The following is a 22538-nucleotide window of genomic DNA, read 5'->3' on the forward strand; positions in this document are numbered from 1 at the left end:
TGTCCATGATGTTAGGAGTTTCAAGTCTCCTAAAACAAATGTTGTAGTATAAGTGAATGTCGAACCAATTCTAAGGGATTTCAAAGCACCGAGAATGCAAGTACGTACTTAATCTAAGTGCAACTGATAATTTGGATGATTTTAAACTATTACTAATAATATAATGCAAGAACAGAACAATAAAACAATAAAAGAAGTGACTTTCTTTGGTTATGATAAAAGAGAACTCATGGGTATAGGAATTAGACCTTGGGTGATCAAGTTTCGAACTAAGGATGGCAAATGATCAATCAAAATATCAACCTTAAGCTTAGACACAATCTTAAACAAACTCTATGTCTAGATGAATGTTTATTTACTAACATATTTCAAACATCAAATGTCTTTGGTTGAATAATATGAAAGCAATCATTACTAACAAGTCTATTGGCTATCTTAACACCTTTAACAACAAATGTCTTTGGTAAAGTGTGTTAAAAGCTTAGGAGAGTTGTCTCAAGCATTTCATCAAACACCTTGTGGGTGGAAAATGCCTAGAGATCAACTTTTGAGAGGCCAACTCAGAAGATGCATTATGAATACTCTACTATCAAGGAATAAGAAGGATCTACACTATAACATCCTAGATCTAGCCTAATCACCCTTAATTTCTCTAGCCCATGAATTCAAGAGTTGATTACTCACTATTCTTCATGATTCCTCTTAAACCCATATTGGATTTCAGATTCATCATGTAGAGAAATACAGATAATAGATTAGAAATCAACAGGAAAACATATGATCAAATTAATCAAAGAGATGAACTTTTTCAAGAGGTTTTTGGTGGTTTTCTCCAAGATAAAATATAATATGCCCCTGATGGCTTACAAAAGGTACTTAAACTTAGGTTTAGAAAGTAAAAACGTGCATAATGAAATCACCAAAAGGCCCTTGAGTAAACATGAATTCGAGCAAACAAGAGGCGCGCAGCGACCTCCAGTAGTCGCTCCGAGAGGTCACTTCAGGCTTCAGGAGCAACATGGAGGGGTCACTGCGAGACGTCGCTTCGGGCCCGTTTTTGTGTCTCCGAGCGATGAAAATGCGAGCGACTTCTCCGGGTCACTCTGGTAAGGTCGCTCTGATAAGGCAGGTCAGAGCTACTTGACGGTGTCGCTCCAGGCTTCGGGAGCGACCTGGAGGGATCGCTACGAGACGTCGCTCCGGGCCCATTTTTGTGTCTCCGAGCGATGAAAACGCGAGCGACTTCTCCGCGTCGCTCTGGTAAGGTCGCTCTGATAAGGCAGGTCAGAGCGACTTGACAGTGTCGCTCCGAGAGGGTCGCTCCCAACGCTCTGCTCATCCAATGATCACATTTACACCTCTTTTGAGCTCCATGCGGTACTCCAATACCTAATAAAGACTTATGTATGCAAAATGCAACCTAAACATGGCTAAATCCTAGTCTATATGATCAAAATGCACATGGGTGAGTGAATAACACAATGAAAATATGCAAGATATCAACTCTCCCAAACTTGTTCTTTTACTTGTCCACAAGTGAACTTTCTAGAACTCATAGGGAGAGAGGTTTGAAGGTGGGAGCTCATAGCCAAAAGAAACACATCTAGCACTCAATTCAACATTTAAATCCAACATGAGCATACTCTCTTATTATACTCTAGCTTCTCTAGGCCTATCTCAACTCTTTTTGCTCTTACAATCATCATCAAGCATCCGCACATTCAAATCAACCAACTCTCACATTCATTAAGCATAAAACATCAAGTGAATTCTTGCAAATGGTCAATTGGTCCAAATCATTTGGTTGGGTAAAGGGAAGGCTTTTATTCAAGTGAGTCAAGAGGTTCAAGATACATGATCTTTTAAGGTGGTTTACTCTCAAGACAAGTCGCCTTGACATTGCACATAATATATGTAAGAAAGGGACCAACTCATGCATACAATGCTTAATCTCCATTGTTCTACCCTTTTCCCAAACATACAAGTTACACAATCACTTCCCAATGTCAAACCCAACTCACATCTCTCACGAAAAGAACCCAAGAACACTTTGCACATAAAACTATTTTTCTTTGAAATCTATAAAGGATTTTCCTCAACTTCAAAACAATATTAGCTCCTAACAACTTTGCTAGCCCCCTTTTCTTTCTTTTTCTTCTTTTTTCTTTCTTTTCTTATATATATATATATATATATATATACATTTTTTTTTCTTTTTCGGGGGCCAAGACTTTTCATAAACTCGAGCTAGATGTTTATCTACTAATTCCAATAAGATTATCCATTTAAACAAAAAGAGTCTATTCTTTTCCTTCGAACTTTTCATGCTTCCAAATCATAATCACAATACTCACCCCCACCTATAGCTAGACAATAGAGTGCCTAATCTAGCAAGAATGAAGATCAAGCATTGTCGTTCCCAATACTCTCAACATTATGCACATGTAAGACTTTCCGAAAAAGACCTCATTCATCAAACAATGAAAGCTTAAAAGGAGGAAAGGGTTTTGGGAGTGGTGTACCACTCGAGTTTGTCAAAAAGATTGGCATAAAGGATGTGACAACTCAAGTTTGTATATCCATGACTCAGTACACAAGGGACCATGAGCAAGAAGCATTAAGTTCGTTCAGTTCAAATAAGGTTGTAGTTGGCTTCAAAGATTGAGTTTCAGTAACTAATGAGATTCAGGAAGAGTTTTCAAGGCTCAAAGCATACAAGGCTTTTTGAGAGATGCAATAGCTACTCGACTGTGAGATAGTGTTCTTTACAAGGCATCTTAAATCATTGCTCCCAATGCAAGTAAATGCAACCTATATGCTCTAGACTCTCCTAAAAATGTAAGTGATGCAATCTATATGTTTTTTTTTTATGCAAAAAGGTATGTGTGAAAGACTCAATGCAAATTCATCAAAGCAAACATGATCAAATACTTGGTACCTCCCCCAAACTTAGTTCACACAGTCTCTGTGTTAGTAAGTTGAAAGAGATACCTAAAAGAGAGATAAATGCAAAGAAAAACTGGTATATACAATGGAAAGGTGGTGGAGTGGTACCTCAAGTGGAAAGTGGAGAAGGAGGATCCTTCCCACCTTCAAGAGTGATGGTGAGGACCTGAGAGAGAGGCTCTTGAAGCTTGGTTGGATCATCTTGGAGTTGATGAGTCCTTTTGGCCTTCTTGTCATGAGCAGCCTTTGTGGCTCGACTCACCTCCTCCTTTTTAGCACTTTTCAAGTGCTCATCACATGTATCTTTAGAGGACTCTCCATCAAGACTTTCTTTCTTACTAACAACCACTGCATCCTTGTTCTTCTCAATGAAGTGGTTTCCAGAAGTGATGGTTCCACAATACTCAACATCCAGTGGAGACTGAATTGGGTAAGAAACCGCTTTGTTCACATTGAGGAGTGTGACCTTCTTGTTGGCAAAATCGATGCAAGCACCCACAGTAGTAAGGAATGGTGTGCCCAGGATCAATGGAACTCTCTTTTCAGTTGCCATCTTCAAGACAGTGAGGTCTATAGGGATGGTGCAAGATCCAATCTTCAAAGGGAAGTCCTTGATGAGACCAATAGGGGTAGTAGAAGAGGAATCCCCAAACGTGAGAGAGGAAGTATCTGGCTCCATGTGTTCAATCTCAAGACTCTTCACCATCTCCATTGAGATCACATTCACAGTTGCACCAGAATCAACAAGAGCATCATCAAAGGTGAGCTTACCAAGAGAGCAAGACAAGGTGAACTTCCCTTGGGATTCTAGTTTAGGAAGAGACTTTGGTGTGACGGTGGATCAAGTTTCAAAGTTGAGATGTTGAGAAGCTCTGCTACTTCTGCTTGGTGGTCTACAATGTCCTTGATGAGCATCATTTGGACATGAGCCTCACACATACCCGAAATCGCTGGAAGCTTAAGTCCAATATCACTTAGGTCTTTTCTGAACTTGGAAATCACCTTCTTCTGAGCTTTGGTGAGGACCCTTTGTAGAAATGGGAGCTTGTCATAGGGTGACTGCTCAACCTCAGTGGTGTCCTCCAGCTTGACCTCTTTCAGCTTCTGGTCAGCTCTCTTCGCAACTGGTTTCTCAGCCCTCGGTTCATCTCCCTTCAAAATCTTTGCTTCAACCATTTTGTCAGCTTCCTCCACAATCTTTGCCTCAGCTGTTGCTACAATCAGATGGTCAACCTGTTCAATCTCAGTTCTAAACACCAATCTTTCAATTTCATCTACCTATTTCTTGTGGTTATTCAATTCAATCCCTGAAGAAGTAGTAGAGAGGACAACATTGCAATACTCCTTGGGATTTTGCTCAAATTTTCCAGGTAGAGACCCTTGCTGGCGATTATGGTGAGTGGTCATGGAAGCAAACTGGTTTTCCAAAGCCTTGAACTTGTTGTTGACCTCATTGTAACTTCCATCAATCTTGGAGTGAAGGTTCTTCAACTCATATCCAACCTGCTTCTCACTTCTAGTCTGAGACTTCAAGATCTGTTTCAGTAGAACATCAGTGTTGCTTTCCTGAAGAGTAGAGGTAGAAGGATTAGCTTGTTGTTGAGAAGACTGGTTCCCTTTGTTGGAGAAACCAGGAGGAGGGTTTTGCTGAGGCTGATAGTTGCCTTGCTGGTTGTTCCTAGGCTGATAACCACTCTGTTGGTTGTTAGGATAGGATTTCTGTTGGTAGTTGTTGTACTGAAAGTTGGGCTCTTTCTTGTACCAACTGCCATTGTTGTTGATGAAACACAGCTCTTCTTGACCTTCCAAACCCTCAACCTCATTGACAACAGGTGGTGTCTCTTGGTTTGGGTTACCAAAAGAGTTCAGCTGCTCTTGGGTGGATTTATCAGCAATGAGTATGTCTATCTTATCCTGTAGAGCCTTTAACTCCTTCCTCGTTTGCTTGTCATCTGTTCTACTGCCTCTGTCGTGGTCTCCACTGTAGACTGCGTCACTCTTTACCATGTTGTCAACCAGCTCCTCTGCATCTTCCTCAGTTCTTCCCAAGAAGAATCCATTGCTAGCTGTATCTAATCTGGCTCTGTACTTAGGAAGAGCACCCCTGTAGAATGTGCTCATCAAGCTTTCCTTAGAGAAACCATGGTGTGGGCATTGAGCTTGGTAGCCCTTGAATCTCTCCCAGGCTTCACTGAATCCTTCCAAGTTCTTCTGTTGAAAGCTGGAAATCTCATTTCTCAGCTTAGCAGTTCTTGAAGTAGAGAAGAACTTCTCCAAAAATGCTTTCTTGCAGTCATCCAAGGTGGTGATAGAGTCGCTGGGTAGAGACTTCTCCCACTGACGTGCCTTATCCCTCAAAGAGAAAGGGAATAACTTGAGCTTTAAGGCATCCTCTGACACACCATTGGTTTTTGACAACCCACAGTAGCTGTCGAACCTGTCCAAGTGAACAAATGGGTCCTCTAAAGCCAAGCCATGATACTTGTTGTTATCGATCACGTTGAGGAGTCCTGATTTGATTTCAAAGTTGTTAGCTGCCACAGCCGGTGCTCGGATTCCCAGTCTATGACCATGAATGTTGGGGCGGTCATAAGTGCCAATGGGTCGAGCTGCTCGATGTGGGTGTTCTAGCCCTTGCGGTTGATCTGCCATATCAATATCCAATCTTTGCAAGTGAGCCTGTTGCTCTTCTTCTCTTCTCGCTCTAGCACACTCTCTCTCTAAAGCTCTGATGTCTACAACTCTTGGAACTAGGTTTGATGGACCCCTGCTCCTCAAGTTCATACACCTGAAAGTTAAAGGGAGGTGAATAAGGAGAATCAGTAACAAAAGAAAATAAAAATGACTTAGTATCAAGCAAGTGACTAAATCTCAATGTTGAAATCAACTCAGAATTTGGCAACGGCGCCAATTTGATGTTAGGAGTTTCAAGTCTCCTAAAACAAATGTTGTAGTATAAGTGAATGTCGAACCAATTCTAAGGGATTTCAAAGCACCGAGAATGCAAGTACGTACTTAATCTAAGTGCAACCGATAATTTGGATGGTTTTAAACTATTACTAATAATAGAATGCAAGAACAGAACAATAAAACAATAAAAGAAGTGACTTTCTTTGGTTATGATAAAAGAGAACTTATGGGTATAGGAATTAGACCTTGGGTGATCAAGTTTCGAACTAAGGATGGCAAATGATCAATCAAAATATCAACCTTAAGCTTAGACACAATCTTAAACAAACTCTATGTCTAGATGAATGTATATTTACTAACATATTTCAAACATCAAATGTCTTTGGTTGAATAATATGAAAGCAATCATTACTAACAAGTCTATTGGCTATCTTAACACCTTTAACAACAAATGTCTTTGGTAAAGTGTGTTAAAAGCTTAGGAGAGTTGTCTCAAGCATTTCATCAAACACCTTGTGGGTAGGAAATGCCTAGAGATCAACTTTTGAGAGGCCAACTCAGAAGATGCATTATGAATACTCTACTAGCAAGGAATAAGAAGGATCTACACTATAACATCCTAGATCTAGCCTAATCACCCTTAATCTCCCTAGCCCATGAATTCAAGAGTGGATTACTCACTATTCTTCATGATTCCTCTTAAACCCATATTGGATTTCAGATTCATCATGTAGAGAAATACAGATCATAGATTAGAAATCAACAGGATAACATATGATCAAATGAATCAAAGAGATGAACTTTTTCAAGAGGTTTTTGGTGGTTTTCTCCAATATAAAAGATAATCTGCCCCTGATAGCTTACAAAAGGTACTTAAACTTAGGTTTAGAAAGTAAAAACGTACATACTGAAATGACCAAAAGGCCCTTGAGTAAACATGAATTCGAGCAAACAAGAGGCGCGCAGCGACCTCCAGTAGTCGCTCCGAGAGGTCGCTCCATGCTTCGGGAGCGACCTGGAGGGGTCGCTGCGAGACGTTGCTTCGGGCCCGTTTTCGTGTCTCCGAGCGATGAAAACGCGAGCGGCTTCTCTGCGTTGCTCTGGCAAGGTCGCTCTGATAAGGCAGGTCTGAGCGACTTGACGGTTTCGCTCCGGGAGGTCGCTCCAGGCTTCGGGAGCGACCTGGAGGGGTCGCTGCGAGACGTCGCTCCGGGCCCGTTTTCGTGTCTCCGAGCGATGAAAACGTGAGCGACTTCTCCGCGTCGCTCTGGTAAGGTCACTCTGATAAGGCAGGTCGGAGCGACTTGACGGTGTCGCTCCGGGAGGGTCGCTTCCAACGCTCTGCTCGTCCAATGATCACATTTACACCTCTTTTGAGCTCCAAATACACCCAAATGTCTCTGAGAACTCCATGCGGTACTCCAATACCTAATAAAGACTTATGTATGCAAAATGCAACCTAAACATGGCTAAATCCTAGTCTATATGATCAAAATGCACATGGGTGAGTGAATAACACAATGAAAATATGCAAGATATCAGTCTATTATTCGCTTATACTTTAGCGCATAAAAAAAAAGAAAATGAAGAGAGACAAAATGATAAAATTAAGAAAAGAGGGAGGAAAGGAACCGGAGAAGACTGTCCATGTGATCAGAAACCTGAATGGATAAGAGTCCATGTGTTCTTTGATCGATATTCCCTAGATGAGACTGCACATAAGGCTCTTAAATGAAGTCACTGATGGTGAATTTGGATATCTCTTATGAGTTGTGGCTGAAAATAGTCTAGTTGCTAAGCAGAGGTCAACTACATGGAAGTACCTTCTAAGGTTGGTATTATTTGATGTAGCTTGCAACATGTAATTTGAAAGTGTGTGCTCTAAGGAATATGTGATTTCATGTGTTTCAAACCTGTTTCACAAATTTAGTTTTTGTTTTGCTTGAGGGAAATCAAATGATAAGTTTGGGGAGAGTTTTTATATGTTTCGACCACAATATAAATCATTATTTAGAGTCTTTATATTATGTTTTGAGTCGCATTTAGAATCTTTACAAGTTTAGGTACGTTCTTGACTTATTTGGAGATTCTAAAGCACTTTGAAGATTGGATAAAATTGGAGCTGAAAAGCTGAAGTCGGAGTCGATGTTTACGCTTGTGTTGATTTACTCTCTCCTTGGTGTCGGTCAGCATCCATCTCATACAAAGAAACCGACGTTTATTAAAGAATTTCAATAATTTATAAAAAAAACAAAATTTCCATTATTTGCACAAGGCTCTCTGAACGTGTTTTATACATATATATTCTATTTTAAGCCATCGTTTATGCTCAAAATTATTTTAGATATGGAGAGACAAGTCAGAAGTCATTCAGAGATTGATTTCAAACTCTAGTATTTCTTACCTTAATCTATTTATGAAATTTATTCACAATATGATTTGTGTTTCTGCTATCATGTCTGAGTAAATCCGCCTGTTAGATTTAAAATTTTCAAAGAATTGATGAATTGCTAGAATGAACTGTTAGGGTTTACTTTATCTTCTTCATCTTGATTGTTCTTAACGCTGGATTTGGATTGACTACCTAAAATCTAGATCTTAGTATAATTGGTAGACGTGAAAGAATTATTGATTGCCTAAATTAATTTTGATGAGGTAAATAACTATTCGCAAAGAAATTTAGTTTATGGATTTAGTGAACTTATCAAACCTGATCTTAATGCATGTCTTAGTTGTTTAAATTCTAAAAAGAATAGTTGAGATTCTAGGATCTAGACATAGATTATCTTTGCAAAGAAAATTGATTGATTTTTGAATTGCATTTTGAGTTCTGCAATTGTTCTTTATAAAAACTAATAATTGTTTGATTTACAATTCTGACTTCCTGCAAATTTCCCGAAGTCTAGGTACTTTCTTCCATCACTTACAACCGTTTTATTTACTGTCTTTATTGCTTTCTAGTTTCTGATCTAGCTTAATCTGATAGATAAAGTCTATTGTGTGATCTCAGTCCTTGTAGATTTTTTTGATGAATTGTGAAATTTATCGATCAGCTTGTAAAAGAATTATATGTACAAAAAATTGGCTCGTATAATAACTCTAATGCTAATGAACTGCAAAATCCAAAGTTCAATGGGCACTGAACCATCTACACATCAGTCCTTGGAGCCTTGGCTTGAAACGGTAGTTTAGAGATGTGATTCTGTTCCTCACAGTTTTGTCGATCACCCTAGCAACCTGATCCACCGACTTCACATTAACATTGTGCCTCCGATCATTACGCTCCCTCCGAATGAAATATATTGTGACCTGCAGTACCAGCCTCGAAAGGATGAAAGTGTGATTATCATAGCTTCCTGTCAACAAGCGTGCTATAGTGATGTTCCAATCTGGGTCAGGGTCTATGCCAAAAAGGTTCCCCACAACTTTTAACCAGAGAGTGAATGTAAATGGACATGCAAAGAATAGGTGATCACAGGTCTCATCCGGCTCACCACAGTAGACACAGACCTGCGGTTGGCCCCATTGACGCGTTCTGTGACCTGTTGAAAGCCTGTCCTTCACAGCCAGCCAAGTAATAAAACTATAACGAGGAACACTCTGAGGAAACCAAACTAATTTGTGCCATTGAACCTCAGCCTTATGCTCACGAATCAAATGCCATGTCTCTGCAGCCACAAATTTGTCAGAGTATTTGTTTTCCCCACACTTCCAGGACACCCCATCAGATTCAGACTCAGCCAGAGCGAGTGGAAACCTGATGATATCTTGGGCTACCTCTTGGGCTACCTCTTGAACGCGAAGATCACGACAGTTGCGGAATTACCATTCGGTCCCTATATATTATAACTAACACTCTGAAATTGCAGAGTTGCTCTTAGGATAAATTTTATCATATCAAAAAGACCCTCTTACTAGAGAGTATAGATGACTTATGAAAGTTGATACAATGCCCCAAAGCTTTTCCATATTAGAAGCAAATAAATATCACAGTTAATGCTGTTTAAATAGTTTATTTATTTATTTTGTAGTCATCTGAGAAAAATAACTTCATAAGAACTTTTAATTTTTAAAATTGATAATGTTGGTTAAGATTATTTTTACAGGAAAGTAAATTTTAAGATAATAAGAGTAATTTTTGTGAGCTTTCCTTTTCATGAAATAACTTTTATATATTAATATCAAGTTTTTAAGTTTTAATATATTTATTTTAATTATAATTTTCTTTCAAAAATACAGAAAAGAAAAGTAATTTTTATGATATAAAGAATAATTTTTGGGAACTTTCTTTAAAAAAGAATCAGTTTAATGTATTAATATTACGTTTTAAAATTTTAAAATATTTTCATTCTTATTATATAATGTGCTTTCAAAAATAAACTAAAATTTGAAATTTAATTAAAAGTATATTAAACAAAAAAAAGAATTCAAAATAATTTTTAATAATGGTAGTTTGATATAATAATTATAATTCATTAAGATTATTTTTGTAATTAATCATCGTCAAAATTAACGCACTGACTTTTCAAATAATATTATAGAGAAATGACAAAAAAAAACTTGATATATTCGACAAATAGTTATGGGAATGTAGAGAGTATCAAAATGATTTTATTGTAGATAACAAATTACAAACTTATTCCGCCTTGGGTCCCAAACTTTTGCAAAAATACATTCTTGGGTCCGAACATTCTTCTGTGTTTGATTTATTTACTGGTTACTCATGTTGATTAACGTGAGTTATATTGTAACAGACGCTCTCACCTTTGACCTAAAATTGGTACCGTATATATATATATCTCTAAGAAAAAACTTATTTTGTGAGTGTGTAGAAAATTTAGGAAAAAAATCGAAAAAGAAATCCAAATTTTATACAAACCACATTATCTTTTTTTTTTGTGCAAAATATAAGCACAACCAGAACATAAATTATTGTGCACAAAAAAAAATACAGAACATTAATTGTTTTATTTGAAAACAACTCCACACTAAATGCAAAAGTAACACACAGATCACAAACAAATAATAGAAACACTAATCAAGTTCTACAGTCTCTCCATCCAACATATTCCAAAGTTGCTCAACGTCAAACGCAAAGGTTGCCCCCATTTTTGTTGCCGTACCTTTTGGAACGAGCCCGTCAGGCTGTTTGCTCTCCTCTAGCAAACTCTCCCACCACATATTCTCTCCATCCATTAAATTACTAAAAAGTTCATACTTCTCCCCAGCTTTGTTACAATATGTCATACTATTTTCACAGACATTATTAATGTTGTTGAGTCCAAGGCATGGAGGAACAACGTCAACTTCTGGCAGGCCATGGAGATGGCTGCAGCCATTGTTAACGGTGAAGAGTCGAGGTCGAGGTTTGAAAACGTCGATTTTTTGGGCGGGTGTGGTAGAAGAGAATGTAACGTTTCTCTTCTTCATCTTGGTCTTACAACATGGTTCATGTTTCTTGCTCAGATGGGTGTTCCAGTAATTCTTGATATCATTAGCGGTCCGGCCGGGTAGTCTACCAGCAATTAAAGACCACCTAAGCATGCATTTGAACGATTTGGATATACATATATATATATCTTATGGATCATTAGACAAGATACAAAGTTGAATTTTTGTCTTAAGAATACAAACCTGTTTCCTAAAAGCTTATGAAGACGGAGAAGAAGATCAACTTCATCAGAGCTAAGTTTTCCTCTCTTGATAGTTGGCTTCAAATAGTTCAGCCATCTTAGTCTACAACTCTTCCTACACCTATTAAGCCCTACAAAACCATTAATTTTATCACGAAGAATCACACTAACAGAAATTATATATTATTTCCACACAAAGAGACGTGCTCGTACAGAAAAGTCATTGAATTCATGTACTAAAGGACAATCCAAAAAAATTGTTGGTATCTTTTCGCTTTGTCAGTGAAAGTAAAAGTCTTATTTATAGATCTTCGTTTAAGTGCGACATAATTAATATGAACAACATGAATGTTTTTTCATGAACAACCGCATAAAAGAAAAACTTTGCTTTGTGCAGCTAACCGGGCCTCGTAGTCTGGTGGTAAAGGAACCTCGGCTGAGGTGCCCGCCACCCGAGTTCGAGCTCCGGCCACGAGGGGTTTTACATGGGCTGCCTCTCGCCTTCCAGACCACTTCGCGTAACCAGGGGCCCTTAAGTGGACGCTTAAAAATCCTGTAATGGCATGGGTTTAGGCCCGGTGGGCTAGTCGATCACGCAAAAGTGGTCGGATACTGGATTATCAAAAAAAAATGAACAACCGCATAAAGCATGAGTCAAAGATTTGTTCATTATGACAAAAAGAAAAACTTTGCTTTGTGCAGCCATGTGTTAATTAATTCCCCGAGTAGTAGACAAAGAGAAAGAATTTTTTCGTAGTGATTAATTATATGTATACAGATCATATATACATATATGTGTGTGTGCAAAAGGAAAAAAGTAACATACCAGCTCTTAAAGGAACTTGATGCCATTTGCCTTCTCCATACTTATCAATGCATCGCCTCAAGAGACTATCTTCTTCAGCCGTCCATGCACCTTTTGTCAACCCTTTGGACGAATCCTCCATGGACCAAAGATTGATATTAAAATTATCTAACAAAATTATTGTAAAATTTATACGTAACAGGATGAGGGAAAGGTTTATAAGTAGTGGTTTCACAAATCCCTGGAGGACTTTATATATACACGTGAGGGACATAGGCAATGACGTGCATGTTTGATATCCACACTTCCTCTTTTTCTTTTTCTTTTCTTTTTCTTTTTTGAAACTCGTCCTTAATTTGTTAAGTTAGCTCTTCATATTAAAATATCACTATCAATTTTGGAGTTTTATCGGATCAGCCGATATCATATCGCGGGTTAATAGCAGGTTGTGGAGTTTTTATCAGATTTTTAATTAATAAGTTTTCATCATTAAATCCGAACTGAATTATATATGGATGGTCTATGGTCTAATAACAGATGTGGCTCGGATATAAAACATTGCATGAAACTCAAACATTATAATAGAATGACTTTAAATTATTTATTTTCTAATAAAAGTCACAAAATCATATAAATTTTATCAAAATGTTCAACAAAAAAGTATTTGTGCTTTGAAAGTTTGGACCAAAATTTAGTCAGCATTACATCTACAACTTTGAGTGAATAATGTAACAGCGGTTCTTGGTCTCCCTTGAACAAGCCAACCAACCAGTCTTCTTTAATCTCTAATACTCACTAAGACACAAAACTAAAAACCAAACAAAAAGAAACACAAAGAACTGTGAGCGTTCAAGAAACAACTAATAGTTTGATGAAACGCTTTTCTTGCATGAATGATTATATCTTAATCCCTTAAACACAAACCCATAATCTCCTCTAAATACCCCCTCAACAAGTCTCCTCTCCTTCATCCCAAATCCAACTCACCACTCTCCTCTCAACAGCATGTCTTCTCCAATGGCTTCTTTTGCTCTGTTCTTCTTCACTCTCATTGTCCTGTCAAGTAAGTCTCATTGCACTTATATTATATTTCATTGACCAAAGACACTTCACTTACCACAACCTTGTCTTCTTTTCACAGGTTCTTGTCGCTACGCAATTGGTTCACCGAACAACAAAACATTTTTATCACTTGCAAGTAGGATTGGGATCAACTATGGAAGATTAGGAAACAATCTCCCATCTCCTTACCAATCAATCAACCTCATCAAATCAATTAACGCAGGCCACGTCAAACTCTACGACGCGGACCCCGAAACCCTAATGGTCCTCTCTCAGACCAATCTTTACGTCACAATCATGGTCCCTAACAACCAAATCATTCCCATCGGCGCCGATCAAGCCGCCGCAGACAACTGGGTCAACACCAACGTCCTTGCTCACTACCCACAAACAAGAATCAGATTCGTCCTCGTCGGCAACGAGATTCTCAGCAACAACTCCGATCAAGACAAGCAAACCTGGTCGAGTCTTGTCCCTGCCATGCGTAAAATCATTACTTCTCTTAGAGCGAGAGGGATTCACAACATCAAAGTGGGGACACCACTCGCCATGGATGTTCTTCGAACGAGCTTTCCTCCGTCGAGCGGTGCGTTCCGGGAAGAAGTCGCCGCTCCGGTGATGTTACCGTTGCTGAAGTTTCTCAACGGAACAAACTCTTTCTTCTTCCTCGATTCTTACCCTTACTTCCCTTGGTCCACTGATCCGGTTAACAACCCTTTGGATTTCGCTCTGTTCCAATCGAATTCGACTTATACCGACCCCCAAACCGGTTTGGTTTACACTAATCTTCTAGACCAGATGCTCGATTCGGTTATTTTCGCGATGACCAAGCTCGGTTATCCAAACGTCCGGCTTGCAATCTCTGAAACCGGGTGGCCTAACTCCGGTGATATCGACGAAACCGGAGCCAACATTCTCAATGCGGCGACGTATAACCGGAATTTGATCAAGAAGATGACTGCTAACCCGCCAATCGGTACACCGGTTAGACCCGGTTCACCTATACCGACATTTTTGTTCTCGTTGTTCAATGAAAACCAGAAACCCGGTTCGGGAACAGAGAGGCATTGGGGAATTTTGAATCCGGACGGTACACAGATCTACGAAATCGATTTCAGCGGGACAAGACCGGTTCCTAGCCCTGGTTCGTTGCCTAAACCGAGTAACAATGTTCCGTTCAAGGGGAATGTCTGGTGTGTGGCGGTTGAAGGAGCCAGCGAGGCGGAGTTACAGCAGGCGCTTAACTTTGCTTGCGGACAAAGTAACGCAACGTGTGCAGCTTTGGCGCCGGGAAGAGAGTGTTACGCACCGGTTTCGCTTACTTGGCATGCAAGTTATGCGTTTAGCTCGTACTGGGCACAGTTCCGGAACCAAAGCTCGCGGTGTTACTTCAATGGCTTGGCGCGTGAGACCACGACCAATCCAGGTGAGTTTCTCAAAACACTTCATTATGTTTCTAACAAGAATATACTAGACATACGAACATTTAAACATTTTATGATTTTAATGACTATTTTCTACAGGAAATGAACATTGCACGTTCCCTAGCGTTACCCTTTGAGAGTTCCCCAAGATTCAAAACTAAGGCGTATGGAGAAGGATCAAAAGCTGGATCATTAGTATTTTTCAAGTCAAATCTTGTTCTTGATAATTATCAATTTCCTATTATTCGAAGTTTTAACTCCTTGTTTTCTATTGTTGAGAAAGATTGAATAAACAACGACAATTTGTTACTAATATGTTAAAAACGAAGATTACGCATCTCTCATGTTTTATCTATCTGGTAATATAATATTAAGAGAAATTCTGAAGGATAGTTTTTAAAAATTTTGTCACAAAAATAGCAATTAATGAGAAAAATGACCAAAAAAATTTTATTAAAAGGTAAAATTTAGAGTTAAGGGGTGAATTTTTGGGGATAGGGTTTCAAATTTTAAAAAATTAAAAATTAAAAATTTCAAAATAAAATAAATTTTGGTCATGTTTTAGAGCTCTTTTTGTGACAAAAAACTTAAAAGTGGTTATTTGAAAGAATTGCCCATATATTAATGTGTGATAAATATAGTGAGAAAATGATATAGGACATTATGGAAAAACTATAACGAACTGAACCAGAGCATATACAATCACCAAGTCGGGAACTACATTAAGTTTTTTTTTTTGGTGTAAAACTACATTAAGTTTTGCTAGATTGGTTTCAGAGGCGAATCTGAAATTTTTAGGGCTTGAAACATTTTTAAAAAACTTGATAAAAAATTCATAACTATGGGGCCTATGTCTATAAAAAAAACCTTAAAAAAATTTGGGATGAAAGCAATGCATGCTTCAATAGGTTTTGCCCAGATCCGTAAGAGTAAGACGCTAAATATATGTAAAGATTGAAGAAAATGGAGATAAGTTCTTATATTTGTGTATGTTGCCATGTGTATACATCTGTCTTGATTAGGAATAAATTTTAACATTCAATAAAATGAGCATTATATCTACAAATGTTGAGTCAATAACTTGACAATACGTCTCCTTTGAACCAGCCAACCAAGTACCAACTACTCTTCTTTAATCCTTATACATTTATTAATAACACAAACTCAAAAGAAAAAAGAAGCACCAAAAAACGGTGAGAGTTCAGAAAACGAATACATAGTTGATCTTGTCTTTGGGAGGCGATTAACGTCGCTTGCGGGAGAAGCGGAGGCCACGTTTAGAGATTGTTCTTGTTTCGGTGGAAAGAAAGACCATCTCTCTTGAAGTATGTGCGCCACAAACGATAGGAGCCATGAGACAGTCTACAAACTAGAAACGTAAAGTGGAGTGTCATGAGAGGACCACCTTTTCCTTAGAAAAATAAATTCTTGTCTTCTTTGGGCTTAAGTTCCAAAGATTGCACACTTTATTAAGAGAACATCAATCAGTTCCCATAAAAGTATTTTCGTTTAAATATAAATTAAATATTAGACGCACTTTATTCTCATAATTTACAAGTTCACATTAAATTTTTATAACATTTAAAAAAATAATTAATCAAAAACAAAGAATTAATCTGCACTATTTTCTTTCCAAATATAGTAAAGTTCAAAATAAATATTGTCTACTTTTTTTTTTTTTTGTAACATTGTCTACTATATCTGGGAAATAAAATTATAAAGCAACCACCAAATTTGAGAGTTACATCTAATTATAGCTAGATTAAATATGTTAAACATCATAGTTTTCACATATCTAATAAATTTACAAGGTTAAGAGATGCACCGATAAAATAAAATTTTGTAAGAGAATGGTGATAAAATAAATAAAAAATTTTAAAATTGTGCAAGTATCTACTCTGTTTGTTTTCTTTTAGTAAAACTCAGAAGTTGCCATGCTTCTGCAGCGGTGCCAACCAACTGGTCTTTTCTTTTTTCTTATATTCTTGTGAAAATCGTAATCACAATATCGTCACGCTTCTCTCGTCCGTTTCTATGTTTCTTGCTTCATCATCTCTCTCTCTCTCTCTTTCTCTCATCTTCACGCCAACACCAGTAACTTCTTTCTTCCTCTCTCTCTCAGCCATGGCGTCAACGTCTCTGGCACCATCGGTTCTTGTTTCAAGATTCTACTCCTCTCCTCGCGAGTTTCAAGATTCTGGGAACTACAAGTGTTTTAGCCGCCGAACTCGTGTTTCTTCACGCCTGCGATTTCGAGTTCACTGCGAGTCTACGGCGAGTTCCCTTTCTTGTTTTCTACTTCTGACCGATTCTTTTGTTAAATATTATCTTGCGGAGGGTTGACTTTTGGGGTGGTCAACTTTAGCGGTTGCACTAAACCAGACTAGTTTTAGGCCTTACGAAAGCTAAAATCACTTTTTGAGCCTTCTTGAATGATTTATAACATCAAAATCTTGTGTACTTTTCTTATAGGTTCAGGAGAAGGAGCTAGGACGTTGTTCACCCTTCTTGGAAGGCTTAACAGTACCAGGGAATGATGCTTCTGCTGCTTTGAGATCTAATGAATGGAAGGCTGTTCCTGATATATGGAGATCATCTGCGGAGAAGTACGGCGACAGAGTTGCTGTGGTTGATCCCTATCATGACCCTCCTTCCACTTTCACGTATAGACAGGTAAAATTTCTTATTTATCATTTCCTCTGCATCTCATTGCGTGAGTCACTTGTAAAGATCCTCCTCCTTTGAAACAGAGGTTTTGTTCTGCTTAAGTTAAAGTTAGTTCGTCTGTTTACTGTGGAAACAACTGAAGTTCGAGAATTTTCCAGATCCTGGATAAATTGGCATTCAGCTTTATCTTTTCATATATTAGTTCTGTATTGTCTAGACATTCTAAAACAGAGGTTTTCAGTTAATATATTGATACCTTCTATATAATGAGTACTGTGTAGCATGTCTTTTGGTGTCTGTTATTTTTCATTTTAGAATCCTATAAGCCAATTTTGTTTCAATTATTATGCACCTGCCTCATAATTACATCTTCTTAGGAGATAGATTTGGTAATTATTATACTAGATAGGTTGTCATCTTCTTATGAGATAGATAGGTTGGTAATTATTATACTAGATAGGTTGTTTTAAGACTATTTTTATTTCAATCATCTTAAAAACTGCAGCTGGAACAAGAAATATTGGACTTTGTTGAGGGCTTGCGAGCCGTTGGAGTGAAAGCAGACGAGAAGATTGCACTTTTCGCTGATAACTCCTGTCGCTGGCTTGTTGCTGATCAAGGTACGTACGTAGTTGATTATATAAAAACTCAATATCCATTACATAACTTGCTTAGTGCTTGAGCCTTAACCGTTACTAGATGATCCCACTAGACTTGCAACACTGACCTTATCATTACTTACCTTACACGTTAACCATCTTGGTCATTTCCAGAGACAACCAATGATCTGTGGAGATGCGTATTGTGTAATTTTTAATACTTTATGCCAGGGATAATGGCGACAGGAGCAGTCAATGTTGTCAGAGGCTCAAGATCCTCTGTTGAAGAGTTATTGCATATATACTGTCATTCTGATAGGTACGCCTAAACCTTTTTGTTCCTTTTGTTGAATTTCAACTTTTTCTAATAGTTCTTGGTTATGTGTTCTGCCTGATTTCGTGTAGCTACTGGTTCTTATTTGTCTTTTGAATTACCTTTTTATTGGCGTGTCTTGCAGTGTAGGTCTTGTTGTGGATAACCCTGAGTTCTTCAACCGCATTGCTGACACATTTTCTTACAAGGCATCTCTAAAGTTTGTGATTCTTCTATGGGGGGACAAATCTTCCTTGGCTACATCAAGTAGGCAGACACCAGTCTATAGTTACAACGAAATCAAAAACTTAGGGCAGGAGAGACGTGCAGAACATGCAGGATCTAGTGATGCTGGTAAGTATGAATATGAGTTCATCGGTCCAGATGATACAGCCACGATCATGTATACAAGCGGAACTACTGGTAACCCAAAAGGTGTTATGCTTACACATCAGAATCTGCTACATCAGGTTTTTAAGCCAATCTTTATGTCATCATTTACACAATACTGAGTTTGCTACTACGTTCTTAAAAGAAAACTCTTTGTTTCTTGGATTACTTGACAGATAAGAAACTTATCTGAATTTGTACCTGCTAAAGCTGGGGAGAGGTTTCTAAGTATGCTGCCATCATGGCATGCTTATGAACGGGCTTGTGAATACTTCATATTTACATGTGGAGTTGAGCAAAAGTATACGTCTATAAGGTTCTTAAAGGTAAGTCTCTCTATGCTATATGACATTTTAAAGAAGCATATTAATCTTGAAAATGAAAGAAGATGTAACTTTGCATATTTCTTTTATAATGAAACTTTTTCTTTTACACCGGTGTAGGATGATCTCAAGAGATATCAACCACACTATCTGATCTCAGTTCCTTTAGTATATGAGACCCTCTACAGGTATATGCTACTTTAGAAGTAAAACTGTTACACTAGATTCTTTTACTAAGCTAAATAGATTTTTTCTGTTTTCTGAGAACTGCAGTGGGATTCAAAAGCAAATTTCTACAAGCTCCCCTGTTCGTAAGTTTTTGGCGCTTACATTGATCAGAATCAGCCTAGCATATACGGAGATGAGAAGAGTTTATGAGGTTGGTGACCACAGATGATGTCGCCTCTTTTAGTATTTCTCTGCTTGTTCCTATTTGTGATGCTTGGAGCAATGATAACTCCATTGCTCTCTGATGTTCAGGGTCTTTGTTTGACAAAGAGCCAAAAGCCTCCAGTGTATATTGTTGCTTTAGTGGATTGGTTGTGCGCGAGGGTAGTTGCGTTTGTCCTGTGGCCATTGCATATGTTGGCTGAAAAGCTTGTGTACAAAAAAATCCGCTCGTCTATTGGAATAACAAAGGTATTACAACACTCTACTTCACTTTCTCTTTTTAGTCCCCAAATAAAAAACACTTTACTTACAACAAAAATATTGTGAGAATGACTTCTTTGTTTTCTCCAGGCTGGTGTTACTGGAGGTGGTAGTTTGCCTATGCATATTGACAAGTTTTTTGAGGTTAGACAAACCAATATTGTTTCTTGAAGTTAGAGATAAACGTTTATTATCTACTATGCAAACACAGTTTATTCTTGGTGCAGGCCATCGGTGTGAATGTACAAAATGGATATGGTTTGACAGAAACCTCACCGGTTGTCTCTGCGCGGAGGCTTAGCTGTAATGTAAGCTTAAGCTCTCACCTCAATAATTTCTCTATGAGATCATTGGACAATAAGGTTTCCCATCTAGTAAAGTAGTGTTCAGAGGACATTACAAATTCTTCTATTTATTATGTGTTCTGTTTATATATATATATATATATATATATATCATTCATCAACTAGTTAATATTGTGTTTTCTTATATGAAGGTTCTTGGCTCAGTTGGGCATCCTATTAAAGATACAGAATTCAAAATAGTAGATCAAGAGACTGGTACTGTTCTTCCACCTGGTTCAAAAGGCATTGTCAAAGTCAGAGGCCCTCCAGTTATGAGAGGTTACTATAAGGTAAAACACTATCACTTTCTGCTGATTTTCCAACAAAGTTGTGAATTAATTTTCTCCAAATATCCTCCGTATTTTGGATGATTAGATCATATTAACTCATATTTCCGTTGATTTTTCTCAGAATCCAGTGGCTAGCAAGCAAGTTATAGATGACGATGGATGGTTTAATACTGGAGACATGGGCTGGATTGCGCCTCATCATTCAACAGGGCGGAGTCGTAGCTGCGGAGGTGTCATCGTTCTTGAAGGTCGTGCCAAGGACACCATTGTACTTTCCACAGGTATATCATATGTCCTTGCAGATATCTTAAGTACTGCAACTCTTAACACTGCGTTGGTTCAAGAGTAATGCTATAAACGTTTGATATATAGCACTTTGATCTTTGTAGGTGAAAATGTGGAGCCATTGGAGATTGAAGAAGCAGCCATGAGAAGCAGTTTGATTCAACAAATAGTGGTTATTGGACAGGTACTTGTATAGAAGCACTTTGATTCAGGAACACCGAACACGTTATAGGATGTTTCACATATTATAACACAGTTTATTTCAGGATCAACGCCGCCTTGGAGCTATTGTTATCCCAAACAAAGAAGCAGCAGAAGGAGTAGCCAAAAACAAAATTTCACCTGTAGATCCTGAAGTCAACGAACTTAGCAAGGAGACGCTAACGTCTATGGTCTACGAAGAACTGAGGAAATGGTAATATGATTCAATCCTAGTGAATATAGTTTATTTCTTAAAATGATATTGATATGTACGCGCAGAGTGTATACCTCAACTGAAAAACTTGAAAACTAATTGTAACTCTATTGTAGCAATATTATGTTTTGAAGTTAAAGGAGAGTAAGAAAGGAACTCATATTTTTTTGTGATGTATAAATCGTTATGCAGGACATCAGAATGTTCATTCCAAGTAGGTCCAGTTCTCATCGTTGAGGAGCCCTTCACGGTACAATCCTCATCGCCCTTTTTGGTTAGCTTTTCATTGATGTCCCTTCATTTGTGATTGGAAGATTGAGCCTCATGTGAATGTTCTATGAATATCATTGCAGATAGACAACGGTTTCATGACACCTACAATGAAGATAAGACGGGACAAGGTGGTTGATCGATATAAGGATGAGATAGATAGACTCTACAAGTAGAGTAGACATTTTAGCATCCTATTCTTTTCAAGCTTTAGCTGTTGATATGAAACTCCCGGAATAGTAAAAGTGACTAAAACCATCTCAGTTAATGGTACCAAGTTCCTTTTTTTTTGGTCAACAATGGTCACTTGGTCAGTGTTCATTATATCATATATCTCTAACAGATCACATCACATGTCTCTAATATGGTGACTTATGTACTAAATTAGCAAGGACAAAATTAATGGCCTCCATGTTAGGTGAAGAAGATCTCTGGAGTAATAATTGGGTTTCCGCAAAGCAACAAGAATCTATTTACTATGAACGTAACAAATCAAAATATAGGCATTTATTGCCCTGCTTGTTATATACCACGATTTAATAGCACTCTCATGAACTTGTGACTAATATTCTTAAATTAGGTTTTGACTGAGTGGTTAGAAGCTGTGTTGTACTCTTGCTTTTGTGTTCTAATTAGGTGGTGTAAGAGGCGGTTCATTCCGAGTCGTGGAATGAATTCGTTTTCGTAGTGGTGAAAAATACAATGTCGTTATGATTGGGTAGCGTAGGATCCTTCTAAATGTTCCTAGGTAATACTAGATCTCGGCATTGTATGTGGGGTTAAAATCTCTCTGAGATTGAAATCTTGTATTCACAAATTGGTAAATGAAAGTTGATGTTGAGTAAAAAAAAAAAAAAGCACTCTCTTAAGTCTCTTTACCAATCCCGACACACTCGAGAGACAAATGAAAACACACTCTGAGATTTTGGTGACAATCACGTTGACGATCAACCTCGTTTGCCTTGCACGTGCCGCTAAACCTCCATGCAATAGCTCGTTAGAGACAGCGGATATCGCTACGGAGCTCTCAAAAAGGACCTTTATTAATTATTGTTCACTACTTGGTAAGTCTGGGCTTAAGCTTCGTCCCAAATGGTTTACATGATGGGTCATAACAGATGATTGGTCCACCCCCTGGCTTTAGTCCACTCTGTAGCACTAAGTGCGTTCCTCCCGAAGCCGACCGGATCAGCCGATGGGGTTTATAAAAA

General features: G+C 38.0%; 3 protein-coding genes and 1 non-coding gene across 5 annotated transcripts; 3 read left to right on the top strand and 1 right to left on the bottom strand.

Annotated features, from left to right (window-relative positions):
* The first annotated feature begins 5083 nt into the window (after positions 1-5083).
* Positions 5084-5190, top strand: LOC125584654. The gene has a single exon (XR_007321564.1). It is a non-coding gene; the product is annotated as a small nucleolar RNA R71 (small nucleolar RNA).
* A 5615-nt stretch (positions 5191-10805) lies between these two features.
* On the bottom strand, positions 10806-12997 carry LOC106412404 (transcription factor MYB90). 2 transcript variants are annotated; one of them, XM_013853325.3, is made up of 3 exons: positions 12316-12997; positions 11491-11620; positions 10806-11371 (listed from the first exon to the last, which is right to left on the bottom strand). In XM_013853325.3, the coding sequence occupies exons 1-3, from the start codon at positions 12566-12568 to the stop codon at positions 10891-10893; spliced, it is 864 nt and encodes a 287-aa protein (XP_013708779.3). In that variant the 5' UTR covers positions 12569-12997; the 3' UTR covers positions 10806-10890. The 2 variants fall into 2 exon arrangements, with proteins under 2 accessions (XP_013708779.3, XP_013708778.3); XM_013853324.3 differs by having other exon boundaries at positions 10806-11392.
* Positions 12998-13202: 205 nt separating this feature from the next.
* On the top strand, positions 13203-15093 carry LOC106414423 (probable glucan endo-1,3-beta-glucosidase A6). Its single transcript, XM_013855082.3, has 3 exons — positions 13203-13357; positions 13436-14782; positions 14880-15093. Exons 1-3 carry the CDS (start codon positions 13300-13302, stop codon positions 14915-14917), a joined length of 1443 nt encoding a protein of 480 aa, XP_013710536.1. The 5' UTR covers positions 13203-13299; the 3' UTR covers positions 14918-15093.
* A 1637-nt stretch (positions 15094-16730) lies between these two features.
* On the top strand, positions 16731-21624 carry LOC106412084 (probable acyl-activating enzyme 16, chloroplastic). The gene is made up of 17 exons (XM_013852974.3): positions 16731-17054; positions 17253-17453; positions 17953-18067; positions 18278-18365; positions 18505-18829; positions 18926-19075; positions 19193-19260; positions 19346-19451; positions 19553-19711; positions 19814-19867; positions 19951-20031; positions 20220-20357; positions 20479-20638; positions 20747-20826; positions 20909-21057; positions 21250-21307; positions 21411-21624. Exons 1-17 carry the CDS (start codon positions 16815-16817, stop codon positions 21501-21503), a joined length of 2265 nt encoding a protein of 754 aa, XP_013708428.1. The 5' UTR covers positions 16731-16814; the 3' UTR covers positions 21504-21624.
* The last annotated feature ends 914 nt before the right edge of the window (positions 21625-22538 follow it).

The sequence above is a fragment of the Brassica napus genome, chromosome C3 (genome assembly GCF_020379485.1).
Source record: "Brassica napus cultivar Da-Ae chromosome C3, Da-Ae, whole genome shotgun sequence".
Taxonomy (NCBI): Eukaryota; Viridiplantae; Streptophyta; class Magnoliopsida; order Brassicales; family Brassicaceae; genus Brassica; species Brassica napus.

Bases quoted from the DNA above. Each gene is read 5' to 3' on its own strand.
- LOC106414423 (XM_013855082.3), top strand. From the start codon at position 13,300: ATGTCTTCTCCAATGGCTTCTTTTGCTCTGTTCTTCTTCACTCTCATT. The intron at 13,358-13,435 runs GTAAGTCTCATT...TTCTTTTCACAG, and splicing joins CACTCTCATTGTCCTGTCAA to GTTCTTGTCGCTACGCAATT. The intron at 14,783-14,879 runs GTGAGTTTCTCA...TATTTTCTACAG, and splicing joins TGAGACCACGACCAATCCAG to GAAATGAACATTGCACGTTC.
- LOC106412404 (XM_013853324.3), bottom strand. From the start codon at position 12,568: ATGTCCCTCACGTGTATATATAAAGTCCTCCAGGGATTTGTGAAACCA. The intron at 11,621-12,315 runs GTATGTTACTTT...ATGGTTTTGTAG, and splicing joins TCAAGTTCCTTTAAGAGCTG to GGCTTAATAGGTGTAGGAAG. The intron at 11,393-11,490 runs GTTTGTATTCTT...ATGCATGCTTAG, and splicing joins CATAAGCTTTTAGGAAACAG to GTGGTCTTTAATTGCTGGTA.
- LOC106412084 (XM_013852974.3), top strand. From the start codon at position 16,815: ATGTTTCTTGCTTCATCATCTCTCTCTCTCTCTCTTTCTCTCATCTTC. The intron at 17,055-17,252 runs GCGAGTTCCCTT...CTTTTCTTATAG, and splicing joins GAGTTCACTGCGAGTCTACG to GTTCAGGAGAAGGAGCTAGG. The intron at 19,261-19,345 runs GTATATGCTACT...TGAGAACTGCAG, and splicing joins GTATATGAGACCCTCTACAG to TGGGATTCAAAAGCAAATTT.